The sequence below is a fragment of the Syngnathus typhle genome, linkage group LG2 (assembly GCF_033458585.1).
Source record: "Syngnathus typhle isolate RoL2023-S1 ecotype Sweden linkage group LG2, RoL_Styp_1.0, whole genome shotgun sequence".
Taxonomy (NCBI): domain Eukaryota; kingdom Metazoa; phylum Chordata; class Actinopteri; order Syngnathiformes; family Syngnathidae; genus Syngnathus; species Syngnathus typhle.
The window spans coordinates 2,388,939-2,416,421 of record NC_083739.1 but is presented as its reverse complement, the minus strand read 5'-3'; the positions used below and the strand labels follow the sequence as shown (position 1 = coordinate 2,416,421).

General features: G+C 43.2%; 2 protein-coding genes across 10 annotated transcripts in view; one reads left to right on the top strand and one right to left on the bottom strand.

Annotated features, from left to right (window-relative positions):
* The first annotated feature begins 12,630 nt into the window (after positions 1–12,630).
* LOC133149980 (rhodopsin) lies at positions 12,631–14,106 on the top strand. Its single transcript, XM_061272228.1, has one exon. The coding sequence runs from the start codon at positions 12,697–12,699 to the stop codon at positions 13,759–13,761; it is 1,065 nt and encodes a 354-aa protein (XP_061128212.1). The 5' UTR covers positions 12,631–12,696; the 3' UTR covers positions 13,762–14,106.
* Positions 14,107–17,512: 3,406 nt separating this feature from the next.
* LOC133170961 (membrane-associated guanylate kinase, WW and PDZ domain-containing protein 1-like) overlaps positions 17,513–27,483 on the bottom strand; it is a 60,318-nt gene continuing 50,347 nt past the window's right edge. For 8 of the 9 annotated variants that reach the window (XM_061304199.1, XM_061304215.1, XM_061304207.1 and 5 more), the window contains 10 exons: positions 27,130–27,376; positions 24,953–25,044; positions 24,682–24,877; positions 24,318–24,620; positions 22,959–23,162; positions 22,770–22,857; positions 22,356–22,410; positions 22,125–22,265; positions 21,890–22,028; positions 17,513–20,642 (listed from right to left, as the gene is read on the bottom strand). In XM_061304199.1, coding sequence (XP_061160183.1) covers positions 19,570–20,642; positions 21,890–22,028; positions 22,125–22,265; positions 22,356–22,410; positions 22,770–22,857; positions 22,959–23,162; positions 24,318–24,620; positions 24,682–24,877; positions 24,953–25,044; positions 27,130–27,376 — 2,538 coding nt within the window. In that variant the 3' untranslated portion in view covers positions 17,513–19,569. Of the gene's footprint in view, positions 20,643–21,157; positions 21,250–21,889; positions 22,029–22,124; positions 22,266–22,355; positions 22,411–22,769; positions 22,858–22,958; positions 23,163–24,317; positions 24,621–24,681; positions 24,878–24,952; positions 25,045–27,129; positions 27,377–27,483 lie in introns of all 9 variants that reach the window. The other variant, XM_061304264.1, reaches the window with a different exon arrangement.

Here is a 27,483-nt window from a genome sequence, read left to right as displayed (position 1 = left end):
TGAAATTCCCAAATGGAGTTGTGTATTTGTGCCTGGAGCCTCACCTTCAGAATCCCATTTTCACCGGCGGGCTGCAAAGGATCAATCACAGTAACCTGGCCAGCTTATCTCTTCGCCATCAGAGAACCATTTCACCCGTTTGTTTGTGTTTGAGTAGTTCATCAGTTCTCACTACGAGGTCAGCCATGATTCATGAGCGTAGCAAAGAATAGAAAGGCAAGAGTTGGAAAGTAGGAGGGGGGAAAATAAAAACAACAGGAAAAAAAATTCGACAGGATGAGTTTCTTCTCACTGAACTGCAGTGCGAAGGCGGCACAGCATTTTATACGAGTTTAATTTGCCCCTGGAACTTGGCATTTTTTGCAGCCTTAACAAATGCATTGAAATCCTAAAGTGTGGCCAATATTCAGAATTTCACGTAAGTGGTCAGCATCGTCCCCTCTAGTGGATAAAATTAGCAACAACAAATATTTTGATAGAAAAATAGGAATGAATGTGTGATTGGGCAGGCTGTATATTTGACACCCCACTATTTTCGCCTTGTGTTTTTTTGTTTTTGTTTTTTTCCGCATTGTTTTGTGTCAGAGAACGACAAATCTGTCAGCCGCAAACCTCCAGATGTCACTTTGTGTGATTACGGAGGTCACAAGGTCCATCGAGATCAATTGGGCCTTGTTAGGTCCATCTTGGAGGTCATCAGATAGAAAGCCCTCATGATCCAAAGCAACTTTTTAACCCCTTTTTGCATTTTTAGGCACAGCGCAGATACTGTGGTAACCTTTTTCAAAAAAATAATTGATTGGAACTATTTTTCAGCTACTCAGTGCCATCGTTGATCGTTTGTCTGTCTCTCGCTGGCTGCACCACAAATGGGAACAATAAAGAACGTCGATGAATGTCGAGATTAAGAGGCATCAACAACAGGGAGGAGGGGGCGGGCTTAGGCGTTCTCCCACTCACTTATGACACCATCCTTCAACGACGGCAGTGGGGGTGGAGCGCAGACTTGTTTTGAGTCAGACAACTTCATATTGAAGGTCGACTTGGTCTTTAGATAAACAAGAAAGCCACTGAAATATCAGAAACTGTCAGCAAGGTAAGAGATTTTCTAGCATAAAAAGACACTTAAAAAGCATCTTTAAAAGAAGACAAGAAGAACATCCTAGAATCACCTACATCCGTCTAGCGTTATAGCTAAGGCCATGATTCATCTTGGTGCTGTGAGTCCACGAGACTAATGAGCCATTGTGAGGTTGGAGCGGCGCGAGACGAGGTCAATGGAGGAGGACGATAATGAGGGTGACAATGATATGTAGCCTTGATTAGAGCCTACGTGGCGCTAGGTGACCTTTGATTTCACCTGGTGACCGCTTCCACAATGTAGCAAGCTCTTAGCTCTTCGCTAAGTGTGAGGCCTTAAATGCCCTACGCATGGTAATAAAAATAATAATAATAATACACAAAGAATCCGTGTTGTTAGTCTTTTTTATTGTTTATTGCCACCTGTACTCGTCTGCTCCCTTTGCGTCAACCAATCGGATTTCTCCGGGCACTTGTGTCTTTGTCTGGGTGTGCCTCGTTGTCTCGTCAGTTTATAGATCCTGGTCACTCTGTAGGTGAATCTGTTCTCCATGTTTTTTTTGCGGCTACTTTGGATTTCTATCCTTTTTTTTTTTACACTTGTTTTTGTAACCCAACAGTTGTAATTTCCTGCCTGAACTCTCCGAGGTACACATTCCGTTTTTTTTTACTATTGTCAAAGACCGAGAAGATGGCTGAAAACGTGGATGGATGAAAGTCAAGTGCAAAGATTTCATTGGCTTGTAATCAAAAGCAACTCCTGGTGGGTCGAGCTAAAAGCAGGTACAATTCACACCACTGGCCAAAAGTGTGAAAGAGCTGCCATCTCGTTCTCGGCAAACATACCCGATAACAACAAAAGATGTACAGCGCTTATTTCCTCTGGGCCAAAACACATTTTGCTGTCGGAGTGTGAGCTTTTCTGGGTCACACTTTTTTTTTTTTATATATATGACCTTTTGCATGGAGGCAAAATATATCCGTTTCCAGCTCGTGCTATTTTGTGCCTCACAAGTGTGAATGTTTACAACTCAATCGAGTGTGGCGATGGCGTGATGATGTCCCAGTGTCCCTTTTCTAATTACCTGTCCGTTTCCGTGCGGGTTTTATCTCTTAATGTCTACCAACGTGAACTCCTGAAAAGAGAATTGATCCTTTTTCAACAACTGCTCTTAAATGCAGGACAGAAATATTGACCAAAAAAACCCAAAGATGATTATGTAGCGAGCGTACACCAACTCACAGGTATTCTAAATTGTTAATCATCATTGTCACTTGTTTTTCAACACCGCTGTGGATTGATTCCAAACTTAGCATTGCAAAAATGGCTATGTATTACCGTAATTTTCGGACTATAAGTCGCACCGGAGTATAAGTCGCACCAGCCATAAAATGCCCAAAAAAGTGAAAAAAAATATATATATGTATATAAGTCGCTCCTGAGTATAACTCGCCCCCCACCCAAACTATTAAAAAAAACCGCGACTTATAGTCCGAAAATTACGGTATTTACAAAATGAATGAAAACACTTTGGGTAGAAGTAATCGGATCAGACATGGAATGACGTCACGTTAAATAGAAACCTTGTGCAGCCCGCTCTCCCGCCCCTTTTCGTCTGATGCCATTTTTATTTGGTGGAATTGTTCAAAAAAAACAACAACACAGCCTTAATGTGAATACCGTTTTTTTCCATGTATAATGCGCCCCCATGTATAATACGCACCTTAACTTAAGTCCGTAAACGTAAAATTATTTCGGAAAAAAGATGATCTTTGGGAACAACCGGATGTTATTCTGCCGGTCAGTATCACTGCGCATGCAGTAGCAAACTCGCTAGCGAAGAAATATGTGAGACTCTCAACGGGATCACCAATATTTGAGTGATGTTCCAGTTATTTATCACAATTAGTTTACCAAGTCTGTGTTTTGAGTTCCTCCAATAAACTCTGGTCCAAGCTGCACTTGGTCGCCCCGCTCCTTTCCACACTCCATCCGTGACAAGATTTTCTTCAAAAATGGTTGTACCATGATTTTCTTCAAAAAATAAATAAATATTGTACCCATGTATAATGCGCACCCCAGATTTTAGGACAATAAATTAGTTAAATTTTGCGCATTATACAGGGGGAAAAACGGTATACGTCAGCCTTGCATTTGACTTTCTGTAACTCAAGCTGTTTAGTCTGACGGTCAAACGTCTTTAGAGAAGTGGACCTTAGAAGCCGCAGAATTTCAAATAAGGCAATAAAAGACGACCCCCCCCCCCAAAAAAAAACAATGGTTTGGTTTGTTGACATCAAAGTGCTGTGCTGTCGCGGCTAACCTGAGGCTACGGCTCAAATGTAAATTTTTGCCCTTGAGACTTCACGCCTCACTTCTGCTGTGAAGGAGAAGACAAAAACATTTGTCAGATATTCTTCATTGTAAGGATGGAAAATAGACATTTGTGGATTTCGGTTTCAACGTAGAAGCATATAAAAGTAATCCATCACTTTTGAACAATTAAATCACATCGTTATCTTCATAGAGCCAATTTCCATAGCTCTTTTCCGTCTCCATTTTTACTTTCATTAAAAAAAAAAAAAAAATCTTTTCATAGCAACGGCTAAAAATAAAATCATAAAGTCATTTGGTACAAATTTCGTCATCACGACCACCTGAGCAGAACACCGAGAAAGGCACTAAATGAAATCCCCCACCTCGCCGTTCGACATCATTTGTGCAAGATGATGTTTATTTTAGCAACTGGCTAATTCTGGCGTGTCCCCATCTTTGCAGAGAGTGTCGAGAGGCCCATCATATTTTTGGCCACATAATTACAGAGAAATGAGCTTATCTGGGCTACTCATTAAATGGGGTGAGAAGGAAAAAGCCAAAGTAGCACAAACGTGTGCTTACATTTAAGGCATGCTACGATCCATATTCTAGCAGACTACAGAGAAATTAAATCAGTGCGGATTTGACGTTCACATCATCTGGGTTAACACAATTACATTCCAGTAAATAGAGCTGCTGTTTGACAAGATGTTTTTATTTTTCTCCCCCTTGATACTTTCAGAATTTGGATGCGTCTAACTGCCGAAAATAAATAATTGAAAGACACTTTCCCAGGCACAAATAGCGCCGCCTGTTTCCGTTTGGGGTGAAACAAGGCGCCTTCCATCAGCAATAGGAAATGGATGCAACAGGGCTCAGCGGGCACTGTGAGATTGCATATGCATAATGCACGAGCAAAGAAATGCCAGTCATTAATTTCCAAATCAAAATGCAGAGCCGAGTAGACCACACTTCAATTGTTAGTGATTCAATGGGTTTTCATGGAAGTAATCAAATCATGGTTATATATATTTCTTCTAATTATATTTCAGTGTGTATGATACTAGAGTTGTTTTTGTAAGTTGTGTTTTGTGTAGAGCCCATTGAATGTGTTTTTTAATTAAACTCTCTCCCCCCTTCTGCGTAGCGTCCTGTACTTTTGCTCTATATTCTGACTGTCTGCTGTATGCACACTTACTTCATTTTTACTCCTCTTATTTATTATGTTATTTGTTTAGTTATTATTTATTCATCACTCTTAGTCATTCATTGTTTGTGCCTTCTTGTTTTTATTTTTTTGTGTTGTTTACTTGTATGTATATTGTGTACTATGTCTTGTCACCGTGGGATAGTGGGAACGTAATTTCGATTTCTTTGTGTGTCTTGGCATGTGAAGAAATTGACTTTAATTATCATATTATATTTATTTTTATATGATTATATATATTTAATTAATATATAAATAATAGGAATTTAATTTTATATATATATATATATATATATATTTAATTATTATAGTTATATAATTATACAATTCTTTTTAATTACACTATAATTGATTTCATGTTTTCCGTTTTGTGTCCATCCCATTGTATGTGTAGTTCTCAGGGCTGTGGACTCGGTCGGATTTTTGCCCCGAGTCCGAGTCCGAGTCCGACCTTTTTTCAGTCATATTTCACAACTGGTAAGTTTTATTTCAAATCCAATGTCAAGCTGTATGAATTATTACAAAAAAATCAGATGATACAACTTCATGACCTTACTGTAGTGTAGTGGACTTTTTTTTTTTTTAATCCCCCCAAAGTCTCGAGAATGGAGTCAATTACTTTCTGTATGTGGATAAGAAAAAAAAAGCCGTCTGCACCACCAAGAGTAGAATCGGGTTGGCGAGCAGATGGAGCAGTGAGCCATGCGAGCCTGTTCTCACCGGTCACGAGCCTCATCCATCATCTGCTGATCTCTCTTGCTCATCATACCTGAGTCTCATTAAGGAAATGAAAGCTTAATTGGAAATTGTGTTACCGTTTTTTTCCATGTATAATACGCACCCTAAAAATGGCATGTTGATGCTGGAAAAAAGCCTGTACCCATGTATAATACGCACCCAAATTTTGACTCCTACTTAAGTCCGTGAACGTAAAATTATTTCAGAAAAAAGATCATCTTTGGGAACAAGCGGATGTTATTCTGCCGGTCAGTATCACTGCGCAAGCGCTAGCAAACTCGATAGCGAAGAAATGTTTCGGATTTGTGTAGGCTACAGTGTGACAGCAAACGAGCAGGTGATCGAGCAAGCGTCTGATACGAGAGCATTGTGTTCGTATGAAGCGTGTTTGAAGTGAACAGCAGAGAAGAAAGCGCATCTGTAATGGCGGCCTCCGTATCATATCCGGATAAAAAAAAAAAAAAAAATCTTTTTTTTTTTGTACCCATGTATAATGCGCACCCCAGATTTTCGGACAATGAATTAGTTAAATTTTGCGCATTATACATGGAAAAAAACGGTAATTCTCTGGCATGTTAGAAACTCAATCCCCGTTTGCATCTTGGCCCAAATTCCCGCCACAACATGAATCATGTTCTCCAAACTCACCAATCTACCAAAGCACATTGAAGCAAATGCGTAATGAATGAACTGGAAAACTACGTGAATCGGAATTGTGTTGCGCATTAATAATCGTCCAGGTGCGGAGTGTAGCGTAAAAGATTATTGTTGTTGTCATCCTGGACACACACAATGAATATTAATGTGATTTATAATGAAACACGGAAGGCCAAACTATTATTCATAAAACGTCCCCCCATATCCGCGCCACCACCAATTTCAATTCGACCTTTAATATCTGCAAAGTAATATGGAGCCCACTTTTTCAATTCTTCATGCTTTCCAGCTTGCTACTGATGTTATTCAACTAATGAAAATGAATCAATCAATCAAGCAATCAATCAATGGAATAAAATGATACTCAGCAGAAAAGCATTCATATTTGCAGCATTGTTTTGTATAACTCATCATTTGAAAAGATGAGATACAAAAAAAAAAAAAACGATTCCACATGCTAATGTTAGCTTAGCGTTTCGCTGTGCCTTCACTCAGTATTGCTGCAAAAAGAACTCCAAATTCTTGTGGCCAGCATCCGGAAAATAAATCGAGGCCTCTGTTGTCTTTTGTTAGCATATCTTGTTAGCATTCATTGCGGCCTGGCTTACAAAGTTCATTTTGACTTCAGGGGTTGGGGATGGAATATGATATATTCATGATATAAAGTATATGACTTTGGTAGCTGTATCATGCTAAATTGACTTTTTTTTAGCTTTTACTATTTTTTTTTATATTAGCTCTTACATTGTGCTTAATATTCAAGTTTTGAGTGAGCATTGATAGTCACTACTTTTCCAAGTGCATTGCGGGTCATTTTGAGTGCCCTACATTTCTGCTCCCTGGATATTTGGACACCCCTACAAAATGACGTACCGTTTTTTTCCATGTATAATGCGCAAAATTTAACTAATTTATTGTCCTAAAATCTGGGGTGCGCATTATACATGGGTACAATTTTTTTTTTCTTTTTTTATATAGCAAAACACGTCAGCTATATAAAGACCGAGAGTTCAGTTGTCTACCTAAATGCGTATTACAGGTAATATTTTATTTCACAACACTTTGCCTTGTTCCTTTCGTCTCTGCTGTTCACTTCAAACGCGCTCCATCCGAACACAATGCTCTCGTATCAGACGCTTGCTCGATCACCTGCTCGTTTGCTGTCACAATGTACCCTACACAAATCCGAAACATTTCTTCGCTATCGAGTTTGCTAGCGCATGCGCAGTGATACTGACCGGCAGAATAACATCCGGTTGTTCCCAAAGATGATCTTTTTTTCAGAAATAATTTTACGTTTACGGACTTAAGTCAAAATTTGGGTGCGTATGCTTTTTTCCAGCATCGACATGCCATTTTTAGGGTGCGTATTATACGTGGGGGCGCATTATACATGGAAAAAAACGGTAACCCTTTGAAGCACACTTTATCGGGAATAATGTGCAAATTCAACACAATGACACTGTTGTGATCCAATTTGCAAGACTGCCGTTCGTTCAGATGATGGTTTTGTCGGCGACCTTCACAGGAGTTGGCACGCTACAACCTTGTGGTTGAGTTGGTATCACAAATGTCTCAAGTAAATACAAGCAAAGCAAACTACACCGTCCAAGTTGGGGCTAAAAAATATTTAGCTGTTTGTTGCAGATATGTTTCCGTCAGCCTTGGCTGCTGTGTGTGTGTGTCTGTCTGTTTTGGAGATGATTAGGGATCAGAATGAGCCTCCAGTTAGAGACACTGGACCAGTTTCAGACCCATCCTGCTGAGTCTGGCTTGTCCTTCAAGGTCAGTGTGATGCAACCAGACACGCTGGATTCTACCTGGTGCTCACATCTACCCAGACTTCAGCTTCGTATCTCAGGTGAGACGTTTCTGTCAACAGGCTGCACGATGCGCCAAAATAAAAATAAGAACAAAAGACAGCAAAATGGGGTCACGTCTAACCAAGGTGTTTGTTGGGCTCTGCTCTTGTTTGAAGTCCCGCGAGTTGTGTGGCTCTTTAACATATGAATGATGCGGTTTGATAAAAAGCAGTTCTGAAAAATGGCTGATGATTATGTGCGAATCTGAAGCGCTTGTTGTGTGATCATGTGCAGATGAGTGTGTGGGAGGTGTGTGCGTGTGTGTGCGTCTTAAACCGAGGACATGACTCGCCACACTTGACGGGAGTTCACCCATCTACACATGCACAGTGGATTTATCACTGTAGCAACGAGAAAGATGTTGAATCATGTCGTAGACTGCTAATTTTTTTTTTGCCATTCGGCTACACAATAGGCTTGAGCAGTCGGAAAAACAAGCACAAACTGTTCTGTGTGCGCGTGTCAGTGAGTTTAAACTTGAAATACCCGAGTGGTGAGAAAGGAAAAGACAAGATTAGGAAAGCAATCTGGGTGCAGTGGAATGATTCCACTTCAAATTAAAATTAAATTGAAATGAATAATAAATTGAATTAATTCCAATTAAAAATAAATAAAATGATATTAACGGGGGGGGACTGCAAATTGCATCAAGAAAATAGAAGTAACAGTTAAAAGGGTCAGCAGAATGTGTGGATGGCAACATGGAATTTGATCAATATTTTTATTTAAATATTTTGAATAAATAGGTGGATAGTGTACCGTATTTTCCGGACTATAAGGTGCACCTAAAAACCTAACATCTTCTCAAAAGGCGACAGTGCGCCTTATAGTCCAGTGCGCTTTATATATGGACTAAATTCAAACTGCCCCGAAGCATTGTGTCATGAAATCAAGCATAAGTGGCCTGCTGAAGACTATGAATCATGAATCAAAAAGACTATGGATCATTATTTTGTGATTATAAAGTCATTTGTTGCATCTGAAGTTGAAATAAAAAAGATAAAATGGAGAATGATTAAAAATCGGACATGATGCATTAATGGTGCGCCTTATAGTCCGGTGCGCCTTATATAAGGATTAAGTTTTAAAATGGGCCATTCATTGAAGGTGCGCCTTATAGTCCGGTGCGCCTTATAGTCCGGAAAATACGGTAGATTAAATATGGTTAGAAAGGTAAATAATCATATGAAAGTTTTGCGTTTTTTTTCCCATGCCACCGCAGAGGGCGTCCTGATCGTCAAGATGACAAAAGTGACGTCAAGATTTAAGTGCGATCTAAATATGAGCTATTGTTATTATATAGTCTGCAATGCAGCAATACTGTATATTTAGCCATATTTATGAATATTTATGAATTATATTCAGCAAGAGTATATCATATTTATATATGTATATTTAGTCATAGTTATACATATTTATGAATTCAGCAAGAGGTCGAATTTTGTTTCCTGAAAAAATCCCCGTGACGTCATAGCCTACGCATCGTAAAATGTGTATTGCGCAATCGTTGGGCGTCGCTGATGTACACTTCCCTGTCACTGTGAGTTCGATTCTCGAATAGGACGGCTTTTATAGGTAACACTTAAAAATAGAAAACAAGTCAAATAAGTTGATGTGCTCGAAAAAAGTCAAGATTTATTTGGTGTCAGCGTTTTAAAAAGAAAAAAGCGGCGACACGTCGCTTTCTCTGACTGAAACGTGCTGATGATCAGCGTTATCGACGAGGCTTCAAGTTCACCTTTGACCCCGTCTTCCCTGCACTCTGGCGAGTGTCATTTTTTTTGTGGGAAATTATTCAAATATATTATTTCTCCTAAAAAGCCGGTGTCTTCATGATTTAATCATCAGCTGTAGAAAGAAACCTGTCCAATCAATAGTGATGCAGCATGAGCGTTGTTTGCTTTTTTTTTTTTTTTGCCAGTAAACAGCTCCCACTGCTGGCATAGACGCCGCAGGCAGGCGGCACACGATGCAGCAAAGACTTTCAACATCCACCATTTTACATGAAACTACGCAGGTGGAATCATTTTTATTTTTTTCTCAAATGGGATTGCGTTCATTCACTGCCAACGCATCATGAGAACTGGATGAGCAGTGCTACCTAACCAAATAGAAGGCATTGACAACCCCGACACCAGCTGCTGTTATTTTTGTTCCGATGATGTATAAGATGGAGTGCGCCAAGTGTACTGTGGGGGCTGATGGTGTGGAATGTGCCATGTCCTACTTGCAGCCTTCCCTCCTCTCTACCGGTCCTCAGTGAGAGAGAGCATCACACTCTTCCCACTCGTTTGTCCTCTACAAACTTCACTCATCTTTGGATGCAAAAAAAAAAAAAAATGCTCCTGGACTTTGGTTGCTTGCACCCGACATAAAAAAAATAAATAAAATAGTGACAACCAAACAGGTGGGAAAAACTAATTTGCCCCATTGATATAGTTTGGTGACGTCACCTCAACAAACTTAATCATGATTAGTTTTAACATTGTAGAGAGAATAATTCGAAAAAAAATAGTCATTTTAAAATGCAGCGGTATAGAATCGCCTACATTTTCCTCCGTTCTGGAACAACCCAACTAATGTACCGGATACGGAGAAAGACCACTAGAGGTCAGCAAAGGCAGGATTTTATTTTAAGTCCTTTAGATTTCATAATACCACAAGAATACTGATTATTGGGAAGTGTGCAACTCTTCACCTGGGCCTTCCTCGAGTGCTTGAGAGGGCTCTGTGTGAGGACCTGCTTCCTTTCACAGACCATGCATGCTGGATTCAAGGTTTCAAGTGCAAACCTCAGTCCAGTGAGTGATATTTGATCAATCCAGAATGTGAGATGAAAAACAAAGTCGATTCACTGCTGCATAATGTAGACCCAACAGCAGTTGAGCAGCATGAGGGGTTCAAATTAGGGTTAGGGTTTCAAAGTAGGGTTTCAATTAGGGTTAGGAATTCAAAGTAGGATTAAAAACTAGGGTTAGGAGGTTTAAAGTAACATAGGGGTAGTGTTTAAAACAAGGGTTTTGGCTTTTAAACTACGGTTTCAAACTAGGGTTAGGGTTTAAAACTAAGGTTAGGGTTTAAACTAGGGTTTTAAACCAGGGTTAGGGTTTCAAACTAGGGTTTCAAACTAGGGTTAGGGTTTCAAACTTGGGTTAGGGTTTCCAACTAGGGTTAGGGTTTCAAACTGGGGTTAGGGTTTAAAACTAGGGTTAGGGTTTAAACTAGGGTTTTAAACCAGGGTTAGGGTTTCAAACTAGGGTTTAAAACTAGAGTTAGGGTTTCAAACTTGGGTTAGGGTTTCCAACTAGGGTTAGGGTTTCAAACTAGGGTTTCAAACTCAGAGTTCCAACTTGGGTTCGGGTTTCAAACTAGGGTTAGGGTTTCAAATTTGGGTTAGTGTCTCAAAGTAGGGAGTCAAACTGGGGTTTTATTCTCATGTTTTCAGGCGAAATATGTGCGTTGATGAAAATATTCGTATCTTCTTTTTTTTACAAAATTAACACCTCTTACTGTCACCAAATGCATTTTCTCGTGTATTAGGAGGAGTTCATCTTCTATATCCCATCCCTGATGTGCAAGCTGCACTAACTAGAAGCCTTCCACAAGTCAGACTACCTCCCCTCCTCCTGATGCTGCCATCTGGCCTTGACCTTGACAGAAACCATGACTCATAGAGGCCAAAAAAAAAAAAAAAAAAACGGTGTAATGAGGCCGAAGATAGAAACCCGGTACTGAGCGAGAATGACCCCCCGTCCAACGTTAAACCCTTGACAGGCCTGTGAGAGTAACACATCCATAAGCCCCAAATCTCTTTAATACAACACCCATTAGGAAAGTGCTGAGCTCTTCAGCAGCTAAGACGAGCGCTTCAGCACTCAGCATTCACGGCCCGTGCTCTACATACCATCCACACTGAAACATAAAAGGAGATATTTATAGAGCCGTTTGAATCGCTGCTCCGTTCGTGATTCGATTCACAACCATGGCAAGAGTATTCTGTGTGAGAATCCAGGTCACACGGGTTAGCTAAATACGCTGGCGATATACGTAGCGTGTCAGAGGCATCCTTGTAAAACACTTTTTATTTTTATTTCGTTCCGATTCAATAATATGACGCGGTCTCGGGTATCACTCCTTTATTGTCACTTTTGGTTTATGTAGCACCCCACTTCTTTCATATGCCTTGAAGCATTTTCAATAAAGGTAAAAGTGTGTGTGAAATGCTCTATAAACATTTTATTGGTCGTTTCATTTGATTTCCAACTGCTGTCTGTGTTTAAATGTGTCGTTATTTTCTCTAAAGTGTATTTTCTAGGCGTCAGTATTTCAGACCGGAGTCGATAAATTTAAATTCACGTGAGATATTTCTTTGACTGTTGTAGGATTCAATTTCAGATTTGCTGATATGGATTAATCATGAGAACTGAGGTTCCAGCGTATTTATTTCTGTTTCTGGTTAAACGGGCTGAATTGAATTGGACATTGATTAGTTCATGTAAAAGCAGAACTTTGGAGCAACCAGTAAAACACATTCAAGCCCAAAAAAGATTTCATCTGACAAGGTAAACGATCGGTTCTCCTCATCAGGAACGCCCGAATGCAAAGACCTTAATATGTTGATGAGTGGTCAGTTCTGTTTGCAGTCACGGTTGGATTAGATATTAAACGTGGCCTAAATCACTTTGTGCTGACGGATTTGGAAAGCCATAATCCAAGGTGCGCCTTTTAAAAGGCAGCGCCTCGCCACCGTGGTCCAATCGTAGCCAGGTCCCTTTCCGAAGATCTAAAAGAAACGCCGCACGCACGAGGGCCGACGCTAAGCGCCAACCGCAAGCATGAACGGCACCGAGGGACCTTATTTCTACATCCCCATGCTGAACACCACCGGCGTGGTGCGGAGTCCTTATGAATACCCTCAGTACTACCTTGTCAACCCGGCGGCCTACGCGGGTCTGGGCGCTTACATGTTCCTGCTCATCCTGCTGGGCTTCCCCATCAACTTCCTCACCCTGTACGTCACCATCGAACACAAGAAGCTGCGGACCCCTCTGAATTACATCCTGCTCAATCTGGCCGTGGCCAACCTCTTCATGGTCTTCGGAGGATTCACCACCACCATGTACACGTCCATGCACGGCTACTTTGTGCTCGGACGTCTGGGCTGCAACGTGGAAGGATTCTTCGCCACCCTGGGTGGTGAAATCGCCCTCTGGTCCCTGGTGGTTCTGGCTATCGAGAGGTGGGTGGTGGTCTGCAAGCCCATCAGCAACTTCCGTTTCGGGGAGAACCACGCCATCATGGGCTTGGCCTTCACCTGGATAATGGCATCGGCTTGCGCCGTGCCTCCACTCGTCGGCTGGTCCCGGTACATCCCGGAGGGCATGCAGTGCTCCTGCGGGGTCGACTATTACACTCGGGCCGAGGGCTTCAACAACGAGTCCTTCGTCGTCTACATGTTCGTCTGCCACTTTGTGACTCCGCTGGTCGTCGTGTTCTTCTGCTACGGCCGTCTGCTCTGCGCCGTCAAAGAGGCGGCCGCCGCTCAGCAGGAGTCCGAGACCACCCAGAGGGCCGAGAGGGAAGTCACCCGTATGGTCATCCTCATGGTGATCGCCTTCCTGGTCTGTTGGTTGCCCTACGCCACCGTGGCCTGGTGGATCTTCACGCATCAGGGCGCCGAGTTCGGACCGGTTTTCATGACCATCCCGGCCTTCTTTGCCAAGAGCTCCTCCATCTACAACCCGTTGATCTACATCTGCATGAACAAGCAGTTCCGCCACTGCATGATCACCACCATGTGCTGCGGGAAGAACCCCTTCGAAGAGGAGGAGGGCGCCTCCACGACCACCTCCAAAACCGAGGCCTCGTCCGTCTCCTCCAGCTCCGTCTCTCCTGCGTAAAAGGGCCGTCAAACCCGATCGACGCCGTCTACTGTCCAAGAAGAGTTCTACATGACTGAAGGCTACCGTCTACTTCTTTTTTGTATTTTCACCAACAAGTTGGTTCAAACTAAAGACAGTTGCAGGGAAGATCAGTTGTTTCCGTGTGTACAGAATATTCCACGACGAGAGTTTCCCTTAGCTCGAGGGAAATGTCGGATCCTATATTGATAGGGCTTATCTTTGAACGTAGAGGCATGTAACCAAAGGCAACGTAAAATAAAACGCACTTTGCAAATGACTCATCATGTTTATGTTTTACTGACTCAAGTGATGATGTAGTTTTTTTTGTTGCAAGGAATAAACGTGAATACCACAATCGGAACGTCTTGAATCACTTTCTGCGTAAAAATTAAAAGCGTGTACGTTGTGCGCCGCCCCTGCCATCGTGAATTAAATTGTTTTTAATATAAAGTCATTTTAATTTTAATAGTATCATTAAGAACCAAAATCGCTGAATTTTTTATAGTCATTTTAAAACCGAAGATGATTCGCTCGGAGGAGCCAACTTCCGGTCTAGCCTCCTCTGTGGATTACGTAATCACACGGCTGCCTATGTTGACAGGCAGTTAGACAGAACTGCTCTCTGTCTTTATGTCGCTTTTTAAGTCTTCAAACACTGTTGCTATATTAACTCATTTCCGTAGTTAAGCTAGTGTATCTAATAATGGTTTCTTTTGTCATCTGTCTGTAATGTCGTGTTTCTTTAGATGAACAAAACGGCTTTGATAAGAGACCTTACGGAGGATACGAAAAAAGTTCTCCAGCCTTATGACAGGGGGTGCTAGTGATCCCGGGATGCTTCATGTGCCTACCTGTAGAATAAGAGATCTCCAGTTCAAATGAACAACTAAGTCGTCCATTTGTTTGGTTTTTACATTTCGTTTTACAATATCCAAACGATTTCAACGATGGATTTTCGGTCGAAGCAGGAGGTCATCAGTAAAGGAAGAGCAACTCCGGAGTTCAAATGTTTGAGAATATTTGTCATTTTTCACACGTCCTGAGTGTTGTTGTTAGTAACCTAAATGTTGAACAGCGGCTGTGATGTAGCGAAGTCGAATTCCTTGTTTGGCACGCTCAAAAGATGGCGAATAAAAATTCTTGAGCTCTTGAAAAGGTCTGATTGGGACAACGGGAGTTCAGAGAAAACGGGAGGTCGGAGAAAACGGAGTGGTACGCACGATCGAAAACCCGTTTTTGATTCCATGTGCTTTATTGAGTGTTTTTATGTGTGAAGACTGCTGATATGAGATTTTAATTATAATCGTTCAAATTAAATAATGAATAAGCCACACTAGCGCAGCGTTCCCCCAACCTTTTTTGTGACACGGTTAGGTGCCGGATAGTGTTGGCTCGTGAGTGAACGATTCGTTCTAAAGAACTAACCTTTTCAGTGAACGAGAGTGAGCGAATCACTTCTAAAGTGATTCGGGGTTATTTTTTCAGTTCATATGACTTCAACCAGTAGGTGTCGGTAATGCGCATTGAAGCTGGTGCTACCTCGTCGTAAAACAAAACGAAGAAGAAAATGACGTAACTTGCCGTTCATGAACGAGTCAGTAAATTGCATTTCCCGTTCACCAACTGAACGGATCTGTGAGTGAACGAGTCAGTGATTTGCATTTCCAGTTCATCGCGAGAACGCATCAGCGAGGGAACGAATCCTGACTCCCGTTCGCGAACGAGTCTATGGATCAACTGCCTTCCTTCCCGTCCATCAACGGATCAGTCAGTGAAGGTGTTGCGTCTCCCTCCTGGCGTGAACTATGGAAGCCAGAATGTAGATTTACAATTTGCCAAGGACAGCACGAACCACTCACTGAAACAGCACTTCTTTTATGCACGTTTTCTCCAAGCTAGCGGCTAACTTTATTGCATGAAGGGATGCGCCGTTATGCAACAACGGGGCTTCTCTTTGGCTAATCTTGATTTTATAACACTTATAGTAGTTTTTAAATAACGTGTATGCATATATACGCCTAAATATTGTTATCCAATATATCTACTGCAACGTCACATTAGATTGCTGGTTTGAAATGTACTTTTATCATTATTATTGTTATTATTTTTATTTTAATAAACATTTGTGTTAAAACTTGTCTGGTGTTGTATTCCTTGTTTTTATATTCGCCAATTAAAACGTAAAAATCAGACATTTGGTAAACTGCTTTATATGACAATATGTATGTGTTTTACGTTGTTATATGAGTTGGTGTACCCCAAAATAACAAATGTCGGCATAACGGATTTTTTTTTTCAACCTTTTATTCAAACACAAACACATTCGGTATAATAACACCATCAACTACAATCCAACAAATACAAAATTAAAACATCAATGTCACCGCTGTCTGTCGCTCACTCGTGAATCTTTGCGAACAAACCTGAAGATGGCGGTGCACCTAATAGAGTGTCCGAATGATGTCACAGATCAAACAGCCAATCAGAAAGTGGGGGTGAGGACGGGTGGGGCACTTTTCACTTAAACCAGGGGTGTCGACCTCCAGTCCTCGAGGGGCCGCGTTCCAATATGTTACCCTCGTTAAGTGCACCTGCGTGAAAAGTTTTAGCGCCGTTCACGTTCCGCAGGAGCTAAAAGTTTTCACGCAGGTGCACTTAACGAAGGAATCACACGGACAATCCATTAGGTACACCGCCATTTTCAAGTGTACCTAATAACTGGCCACTTTATTAGGGAAATATCGTGGTCAAAGGTCACAGGTGTCAAGCTCTAGTCCTCCGGGCCACGTTCCAATATGTTTTCCAAGTTACCCTCGTTAAACGCACCTGCGTGAAAAGTTTTTGGTCATTTCACGTTGCGCAGGAGCTAAAAGTTTTCACGCAGGTGCGCTTAACGAAGGAATCACACGGACAATCCATTAGGTACGCCGCCATTTTCAAGTGTACCTAATAACAGGCCACTTTATTAGGGAAATATCATGGTCAAAGGTCACAGGTGTCAAGTGGCCTGTTATTAGGTACACCTGAAAATGGCGGTGTACCTAATGGAGTGTCCAAATGACATCACAGATCAAACAGCCAATCAGAAAGTGGGGGTGAGGGCGGGCGGGGCACTTTTCACTTTCATTTAAGCTTTGACCATGATTTTTTCCCTAATTAAGTGGCCTGTGATTAGGTACACCTGAAAAAGGCAGTGTACCTAATGGGGTGTCCGGGTGACGTCACTGATCAAACAGCCAATCAGAAAGTGGGGGTGTGGCACTTTTCACTTTCCGTGAAGCTTTGACCATGATTTTTGATTATTTGATTTTTAAAAAAAAAGAAAAAAAAAAGGATCAGTGTGTGTGTTGAGGGGCGCCAGTAACGAACCTCACCGCACGTCACTGGTCACCTTGGATTTAGAGAATTTGTTCTAGCTGGTGGGGGGGAGGGGGATTATTTATTGTTAATCATAATACAGTACATGACTCAACAGCACTTATCACGGCGAGGATTGATGTGATTAAAAGAAAGGTGACACTAGCCAAAGACGTTCAGGATAAAATGACCGAGGCCATAAATATCTAAATCGGCTTAATGATTAGAATATTATAAAACTAACGAACAGGCGTTAATGTGATTCAAATTCAAGTTTCCTGAGTTTGGCAGAGTGCCAAGTTGGGAGTGTTCTGACCTTCAGGTGTTGCCATAGCAACCAATCTAGTCTGGAATACAGATTTGCAAAAAAATAAGAGTATGACGTCGTCTCTATGAATTTGTATGGAAAACTTTATTTTGATAATAAAAATAGCATTCACAGACTTCTTTTGATAGCTACATATACAGTGTAATCCATCTCAAGGAAAGAAGCTGGATAAGTCAACATCTACTTGTACTTAGGACTAATGTTATGTATAGCTACACGGATCAAATAAAGCTATGAACAATGTCATATTTATATATGCATAGTTTTATAAAAAAAAAAAAAAAACGGCCCATATACATTTACTGCTCTTATCAACACATCCACAGTCTGGAGCACATTAGAAGAAATAATCATGTTTGAAGAAACACAGACTGCATACAAGTGCTGTATAATACAAAGGCAGGCTAACCATCGAGAGATTCAAACAAACAAATAGCTTGAGCGCTCATTCGAAAAGCTCTTTACATACCTGATCCAGAGTAAATCAACATAGTTCCCATAAATCGTCAGGTCCATTCAGAGATTAAAAACACATGATCACGTTCTTCATAAATTTCTCTTTTGTACATGTAAAAGGCAACATTTTTATTCCTCCACAGGTTCCTCATCATCACATAGGAGAAATCTTTACAGGAGATGGCCCAAAAAGGTGAACATAAAAAAAAATAGATCTTTTTTTTTTCTTCTTTCTGTGTGGACGACAGTGGTCATGTACTGAAGAATAGAACCATGCTTTAGCCGGGAAAGGAAGAGTCAACTCAAACCAAGAGCTCGACCTTCTCGAGAGCTTCGGTCTTGTGTCGTGATTAAGAGTGTGCCTTCAGTAGCCGATGCATTTGTTGACAAACAAAACAAAACAGTGAACACGTTGGAAAAGCAGCAGTCAGACTCCAGTGCGGTGACAATTGTGGCTCAGCATGGCAGTTTGGTCGTCTCCTGTGCTCGGAATCACAAAAAGCAATTCATGCACCGTATTTTCCGGACTATAAGGCGCACCTAAAAACCTAAAATCTTCTCAAAAGGTGTTAGTGCGCCTTATAGTCCGGTGCGCCTTATATATGGACCAAATTCCTAAATTTAAACCGGCTCGAAACATTGTGTCATGAAATCAATCATGAGTGGCCCGCTGAAGACTATGAATCAAAAAGAGTATGGATCATTATTTTGTGATTATAAAGTCATTTGTTGCATCTGAAGTTGAAATAAAAAAGATCAAATGGAGAATGATTTGATTTGGATTATAAATCTGACATGATGCATTAATGGTGCGCCTTATAGTCCGGTGCGCCTTATAGTCCGGAAAATACGGTATTCTCATCTGAAATGGGCTTTGTGATTAGATCGCGTTATTTTATTTCAAGAACATGCTATGGCTGCTGTGAAGTAGGGGACATTTTTATAGCACATGCTGGCCAAGTTAGCATTATTAGCATTAGTAACTAACATATTGTTTCTATCTTATTTGATTTGAATGAATTTAATTGGCCAATAGCAACACGCTAATTGGAAAACTGTCCGATTTCTTAGTTTGGGGAACAGAAATTGTGTCAAGCATGCGTTTCCAAAATACATTTTTACCATTTCACCACGCTCACTCAAGAAATGTGCCAAATTAAATAAAAACAGCCATCAGACGCACCAAAGAAATAAATTATTTATGAAATCAGCACTCTACTTTAAATCCTCCATTTCATCACTTTTGAACATTATCATTTTTTTTTCACAGTTCTTGTAAGCCATTGGTGATTTGTGCTATTATTTGTTCGTTAAAATAAAAAAGTTGGAAAAAAAGCACAACTGGAAGCATGTCATGTAGCGTATGCGTGTGCGTGGGTGGGTGGGAGGGGCAAAACATTTCGATTCAGCAATGCAGACAAAAAGCAAAACCACCAATTTCATACGCAGGCACAGACAATACTTGGATTATATACGGATACGACGAGGTGTTCATGAGCAACGCAACGATGACAAAACAACCAGTGTAAGCTGATGGGATTGTACTCCTGCTGTTTTTAGGAATCTCTGGATGAGGGTCACAACGAGTCAAGTCGACCATCGGGGAGAGGGGGGGGGGGGGGGTCTTTGTGAGTCCGGTTCCAGTGTGAGGGGTCGGCTGCGCTCTAGATGCTGAGGTCTTTGGGGCATTCTTGGTACAGCTTTCTCTTGGGCTCAGGGAGCTGCTTTGGGTTTTGGCAAAGAGTGTTCTTGTTGTGGCCTGTCTTGTTGTACGCAGCATTGTTGTGGGCAGCATTGTTCTTCATCATGCTGTAGTAGTCTTTGAGTCTGGGTGCCGCCATCGCCGCATAGTTCTGCTCATCTCGCCCGTAGTTGCTGTCGGGGGAAGAGTCCCGCTCCGTTCGAAAAGGTCTCTCCGGCGTCCCGTTCGCCCGATGTTGCTCGGAGGAAGCGTCTCGTGTCAGGTTGCCGTTCTTGGCGGCTCGATGGTAAGCGCCGACCCCGGGAAGGGACGAGGAGTCGGCGCCGTTCTTGGAGCGTGCGGGGGAGGCGGCCTCCGCCGGCGAGTCCTTGAGGAGCCTTCGCTCCAAGAATTTGCGCTCGGGGGTGAGGAACCCGCCGTCGTCGCGCTCCCGCTCGGGCGTACGATCCCGCCGCGCTCGCTCGGCCCTGCGATCCATCGACTTGGCCCGCCTGCGGTCGGGGGAGAAGCTGCGCCTCGGCGTGGGCGAGCGGTCGAGGGAGCCGCGGCGCTGCGCGTGAAACCTCCCGTCCAAAGTGGAGCTGCTGTTCGAGAGCCCTCGGCCCCTGAGTTTCTGCGCGGCGGCGGCCGCAGCCTTCTTCCCCGAGTTGTCTTTCCTCAGCGTCTTCAGGAGCTTGGAGATGCCGCTTTCAGACTCGGACTTTTTGACTTTGCGCCCTCGCATCTTCTTGTTGCCACTGCTACCGTTGCTGTTATCTGGAGACGGCTGTTTGGGGCTGGCGCTGTGATTGTTATTCCAGGTGTGGTGAAGGTGAGGGGTAAACTGTCGGGCTTGGTAGTCCATCTGATCCCACCCGGCCCTGTCCCAGTTCCTGTCTCGCCCACGCCCAGCCTCCTCCCGGCGTGATGGTGTGTGAAGGTCTGGTGGATAACTGGAATCCAATGAGGTGTGATATCGGCCGTTGGCCGGCGGCGTTCTCACTTCCGAAGTGTTTTGTGCCCCGGGTGTGGGAGGGTACCCGTCATTGCTGCCGTCTGAAGGAGAGGACAAAAAAAAAATGGTTCAATAGAGGGACACGGCTGCAGTGACACGACGGAACCACTGGGCGGGGATTTAAAGCGACTCATGCATACGAGTGCATGGAGCGGGTATGGCTCACACTGATACACAAGAACCTTCTCAACATGGAGGTTGCACTGAAGCGACACACGGCTTCGGTACATTTTGCCTCCGGGGCTGCAGGTGAGATACAAGAGCGGGCGAGTGCGGGGTTATCAATGACACAGCGCTCATCGACAAACTAAAAGAAGGCGGGTTCGAAAGATCAGCCAAGTTGCTATGGTGGCGGCATCTGATGAGCGAGTTAGTCCTGTTCCTTTCCACATGTGGAATAATGTGGAAAGTTTGGACTCCGGGCACGACATGACAGGAAGCTTGACACAAAGAAGGATGCAGGTCGGGATGAGCTGAGAAAGGTTGTGGGAAGAAATCAAAAGAGATGACCGGGAGGGGGGTGGGGGGGGATCATGACCGACTTCTGGCTACAAACCGTGGTTTGATTTTGGCCCATTAGGTAGAAACAGGGCTCTCCCATCTTGTCATTCCTCATTGTACCCACAGCGAGATGAGGAGCCATCATGGCTGGAGAGAGCGAGCGGGAAGAGCCCAGGCAAGAGAGAAAAGGTCAGAGAAAGGAGAGGAGAGGAGAAAAACAAATAAAAACAGACAAGAAGTAGTTTTACATTTCAAACTAGGAGACAGTAGAACACTTTCAAGAAGAAGAGGAAAAGCTGAGTCAAAAATTCAACCTGAGAATAGGACAGGAACAATGACAGGAACTCGAAACCTACGATTAAGCTCTTTTAAAGCATTTCAATCTTTTTTTTCTTTCAAAATTCTCTATTTTGCTTTTTAATGTCTGAAATTTCATCTTTAAATAATATTTTGGTACAATAAATCGAGATAGCTTGTGAATAAAATGCACTAAATAAATATATAAATAATTATAAATAAATAGAAATAAATAAATATATAAGTAATTATAAATAAATCAAATGGCCTCCAAATAAATAACTCAAAACTAGAGGCGGGAATAGTTTCAATCGAGTCCAAACTAAATGACGCCACACAAGGAACATGATGCTCACATCATGGCTCCACACAACCTTTAATACCAAAAGGTCAACGTTTGACAGACAACAGCGTGAGCTCAGATCTCAGCCCACGTCGGCCATCGTTCCCAATGTGAGAAACTGGAGAGCTGAGGAAAACGTCAACCTACCGTATTCGGGTACAGATCCGTCCCCGCGTTTCAGAACGAGCCGTGCCCAGCGCCCTCCGTTCTTGATCAGTTCGATGGCACGTGAATGCTTCATGTTTTTTGTGCTCTCGCCGTTAATCTCCAAGATTTCGTCTCCCACCTTGAAAAGAGCAATTTTTTTCTTTGTGAGCGCTGATGACGAGAGGGGGGGGGGGGGGGGGGGGAACCAAAAAAACGCTAGGCTAACTTTTCCTACCCGCATCTTGCCATTCCTGACAGCAGCTCCGTCTTCGGCTAGTCTCAACACATAAAGGTCCATGTTGTACTCTCGCCCTCCCCTCAGGCTAAAACCAAAACCTTTGCTGTCGCGTTCAAGGTCCACCGAGTAGAACTCGTCCTGCGAGTCACGGAGGGAAAAGATAAAAACATTTTCTTTTGTTATTAAGAAAATTAATCATTTCAAACTTGATAAGTGAAGCATTCTCACCTGTGATGTTTGTGTCGGTGGAGGAGGAGGAACTCCTTTCGACTTGGAATTATTCCTTTAAAACCATGGCAGCAGTGTTTAGAATTTAGAAGAACTATATATCTACTCATATATATATATAATATAGATAAAACATTGGTTAGTATTGAGAAAAAAATAGATAAATATGGATAAATATGTAAACAAAAATAGATCAAATGAAATTAGATCAAATGAAAATAGATCAAATGAAAATAGATCAAATAAATATAGATAAAACAGTTTAGTATTTAGAAAAATATAGATAAAAATATATACAAAAATAAAAATAGATCAAATAAAAATAAAATATAGATAAAACATTGTTTAGTATTTAGATAAAAAATATACAAATAATAGATCAAATAAACATATAAATTCTCTATGTGCACCCACCGAGACTCTTTGGACTGTTGAGGAGTGTGTGTGGTGGTGATAGTAGCGATCTTCTCAGCATTGGTTAGCAGAGAAGCATTGGAAGACTCTGGGCGGGGATCAAAAAGACAACAAGTCGCAGATACGTTTGGAAAAATGTCTCATTTGGGGATCGCAAAATAAAGTTGGAAGTGATAAACAAAGTCTTACCATCACCGGGGATGATCCTGAGCGAGACGGTGTTTCCAGCTTCCTTGATCAGGTTGACGATGTCCGAGTGGGACTTGTTGGTGATGGAGCAGCTATTGACGGCCAATATCCGATCGCCCACTTTCAGCTTACCGCAGCGGTCGGCCGGGCTGCCTTCGATGATGCGGCCTATTTTGTGAGGCATGGCCACGCAAGCATTTCCAGCTTTTCAATGTGTTTGTTTATGTGTTGATTGATTAGATTGATTCAGGAGAAAAGAAGAGACAAAGGGAGACAGGGAAACTATCAATTATCTTAGATTCCCCACAATCGCTTCAAGCTAATCAAATCCTCGTCCATGCAAATGATTCCCGACGCGTAAATCAAATCAACGACACACTCCAGGAATCAATGACGTCACAAGATGTATTGCTGTTCACCAAGGGCCATAAATATTTTGTGTGGCTCCTCAAAAACATCTCAAGTGGAAGGTCTCACAGGGTTATTCAATTCCTCCATCCTTCATTCTTTTGACATTTGCATCGTGTCACTCCATCCAGCTACCTCACGGGACATGGCCGGATTTAACACCACATCTGCTAAACACAACACCAAACCCGGGTCACGAGGTGACGATGATTTACGCTTCGTTGTTATCGCTGAAGAACGACGCCTCGTAAAATGTTTTTCACCTTATTTTTATATCTCGACTGGCAATTCTATCGGGAATGTGTCAAGCGCAGCACATGAAAGTCCGTTCCACTCACGCTCTCTACCGGAGCGAGAACACAGCAAAACCGAAAAGCCTCAAAGGCTTTGGTGGTATTAAGACGGGTTTGTTGACGAGCCCCCCCCCCCCCTCACAAGAAGCCTTTTGCTAAGTAACATCCTCGTCCCGTGGGAGCCTTCGATGCTATCTTTCATGCCAAGACCTTGGCGTGACTTTGGGCACACGCAGGTAAATCAAATTTGTCGGAGGAATAAGCTCATCACCGGGCTGAGCATCTTTTGATCGTTGCAATTTTTGTTTTTGACGGCCGTAAGTGAACGCAGCTGCGAGGTCTGGGAATCGGCCGTGATGATGTTTACGATAAAGCCGCGGCCGGCCTGATCCCGTCGGAATCATTTCTAAATCCCTAAGCTCATGATAGCAGGGTTGGTGACCTTGGTATTAAGCGAACACCGGTCAAAAACCACAACGGAGGCGGGGCCTCTTTGCTGAATTAAAAAAAAATATATAGCTCAGAGACCAATATGGCAACTTTGAAGTATAATGATGATGAATCACAGAGTAATGATTTTCCCAGAGATGCCCGAAAGCAGATTAAAGTCAAATCGTGACACCTTTTTGCCTTAATTGGCTTAAGTGGATTCACTCACCAAAGGCGGTGCCCGCGTCGGGCCTAGAAACGGAGGACACGATGACGAAGCCGAAGCCCTCGTTTTCTCCGCGTTGGATCTCCACGTCGTACGGCTGCAGAGAAGCGGGAACCACGGCGCTCCCGCTGCCGCCTCCCCCGCCGCTGCCGATGCCGCTGGTGGAGCCGCTGCCCGAGCTGACCGTGTTGAGAGAGTTCTGGCTTCCTTGCGGGGTCCGCTTGCCTTCCGTCAGGCTGGGCGCTTGAGTGCTGCTGTGGTGGGAGGAGGCCGGCGATGGCGGGATGTCGCCTTCCCCTTTGGAAACTAATGACAAAGCCAAATAAGGCGGCTGCTCTCGGGGGGGTCGTGCCTTTTCAATGCCCACCTGGGAATCCGGGCGTCTTCCGTCTGACCGTGAGGTTGACGTGACCCTGCTTAGCCGCCTGCTGCATCAGCTGCACCACCAACTGATGAGACTTGCCCACCACCGCCGTGCCGTCCACGCAGATGAGCTCGTCGCCCGACCGCAGACGTCCGTCCTCGTCCGCTGCGCCGTACTTCACGATGTGACCGATGTAGATCTGCACCAAATCCAGAAACGCGTTAAGGAATTCCGCCACGCAAAAACTGCAACATCCAGACCCTGAACTACTTACAGGCTCCCCAGGCTCATTTCCCCCAAGAATGCGGAAACCGAAGCCCGTATCCTTTCGCCAAAGGAAAATGTCCTGCTCCTGGCAGTCTGGCACTGAAAAACAACAACAAAAAAGCAATCATGAAAATGTGCCCGAAAGACGCACAACATTGACCAGTTCGCCTTTACGGTAATCAGCGAATGCATTTAGTAGCAATTGATAGCGTCTGACTTCCATTTGGTTTAATTAGCACACATCCACGGTTGTTTGTGCAATTATTGATCGACAAAGCGTGTCTGCTTGGGATTGCTCAACAGCTCCTCCTCGCCTCATTGAGCAACGAGTGGATGAGCATGCAAACTCACCGGCTGTGACCTTGTCACACTCGCAGATGTGACGGATCACAATTTCCTTACAACGGCAAATTGCAAGCCTCCGCTGACCACATGAGGTCATTGAGATTCCGATTTACGATTTCCTCTGGTCCGCATTGCCGCTACAGCGTCGTCGAAGCCATTGGCTTAAGCTTGTCGGCTCGTCCGGTCCCTTGCTCAGCGTCAATTGAAATCAGGGGTGTCAAACTCAAGGCCCGCGGGCCAAATCTGGCCCGTAGTGTTATTATATTTGTCCCGCAAAGACAAATTGTGCATCGGCTTTGTGTTAATACTATAACTGCAATTTGTCCTGACTTTTTCTCGCAATTTTTATGACCGTTCATCTTTTTAAAAATGTCAACAGTTCTTACAAATCACTGATTTCAAAACGAATTACCGTAAATTCCGGACTATATCCGCAACTTTTTTACAAAATTTTGAACCCTGCGGCTTATAGTCAGGTGCGGCTTATATAAGGATTTTTTTTCGTGATTTTTGTGATGCCTTGATCACTTTTATACACTGCGGTATCTTGAAGAAAAAAACAACAACAAAAATACTATTTTGAAACACTACTATGGCTGCTGCTTATTCTGCCTGTGTTGCTTGTGACTATTATGAGCTTTAGTAGGAATGCACGCTAGGTGACCTGCGTCAAAGGGCTCTAAACCCTTCATCACAGGCAATGTTTAGAAAGACGTGTTAAAGTATGTTATAAAAACTTTATAAAGGCTTTCAGTGAACGGTCTTAACGCATGTGCACGTGCGGCTTATAGTCCGGTGCGGCTTATATAAGGAAAAAACTAAAATATACCCCAATTTTAGCTGGTGCGTCTTATAGTCCGGTGCGGCTTATAGTCCGGAATTTACGGTATTCATCAGCTTGTTGGGTAGCCTATACTGTATATAATATAAGACGTCATATGATGAATTTCCTTTTGTTTTTCCGTCATTCTCGCTGTTTTTAGCATCGACATCAATTCAAACTCACTTTTTTTGAGGGGGGGGCAATTCTCCTACTTGAATATGAACTCTGAACACAGACAGAATTAGGACTCTTTGACAATCTCTTTGTGTCTTTCTAGTTTCTCATCGTCTCCACATGACTCTGGATCTCCTCCAGGGGTTATCAAATACACGTATATTAATCAGCAGCAGCTTAAAGCGGGCCTTTCTGGGCCCGGTTAATATTTAATCAGCAGCAGTCCTAGATTCCACAGGCAGCCATGATTATTAAGCACCCCCGCTTGCACTACTGCTCACGTCGACTGCGGGATCTGTGAGGGAATAATGCAATCACGTCAAATGGATGTGGATCGAGGGTTCCCCATTACAGAACTGATGAGGCCAAAGGACCTTTTTGTCCGACTTCGAGCTCCTGATGTAGCATGCTGTAGTATTCCTATCAGCGGCTGTTTAAAGGTAATATTTGGATCTTTATTGGGCAAGATTAGTTGATTCGTGATGCATCTTGATGTCGAACTGGAACATCGTTGTCATGGTAGCCTAGTTGAAGGCTCCAAAGGAGTCGTTTCCATTCACACATATTGAATAGCAAAACTGAAACTAACTGAGACTTTGACTTTGGGGGTTTGCACAATAAATGTTCAATTTAGCTTTGATTTCAGAAAAAAATACAATGAGAAGAACTAAAAAGTGCTGTTCTAATCACACACCCACACACACCCTTACGATAGTGCCTGAGTGACTCACTGACTCTTCCGCACAAATGTAACTCAGTTGTGAGTCACTCGACAATAATTTGTTAAGCGCACTCAAAATACGGAGCGCGCTTAACTCGAGCACTTAAATGGCGACACTCACGTCTGCTCTCGTACATGCTCCTCGACTGAGCCCAGATCTTAAAGGGGTCCGGTTTCTTCTGGAGGGTGAGGGTGCCATCCGCCGGGTCCAGAGGGGGCAAGCCCGGCAGCGGCTGGGTGGGGGCGGCGGGGGTCGGCACGGCAACCTCACCGGGCATGGCGTGGCCGGGAGAGTCCGTGTGCGTGCTGCGGTGGCTGCACACGCTGTGCTGGGAGCTGCTCTGGCTATCTTTCCTCTCGAGCTGGTGCTGAATTGCAGAAGAGAGGATGAGAGAAGGAGAAGTCGTTGAGGCATTTGGGGGCGTCGGTTTGAGAGTGCAAATGTAGCAGTGGGTAAAAAGGTGGCGGTGTTCAA

Excerpts from the sequence above, each read along its gene's own strand:
- LOC133149980 (XM_061272228.1), top strand. The coding sequence starts at position 12,697 with ATGAACGGCACCGAGGGACCTTATTTCTACATCCCCATGCTGAACACC.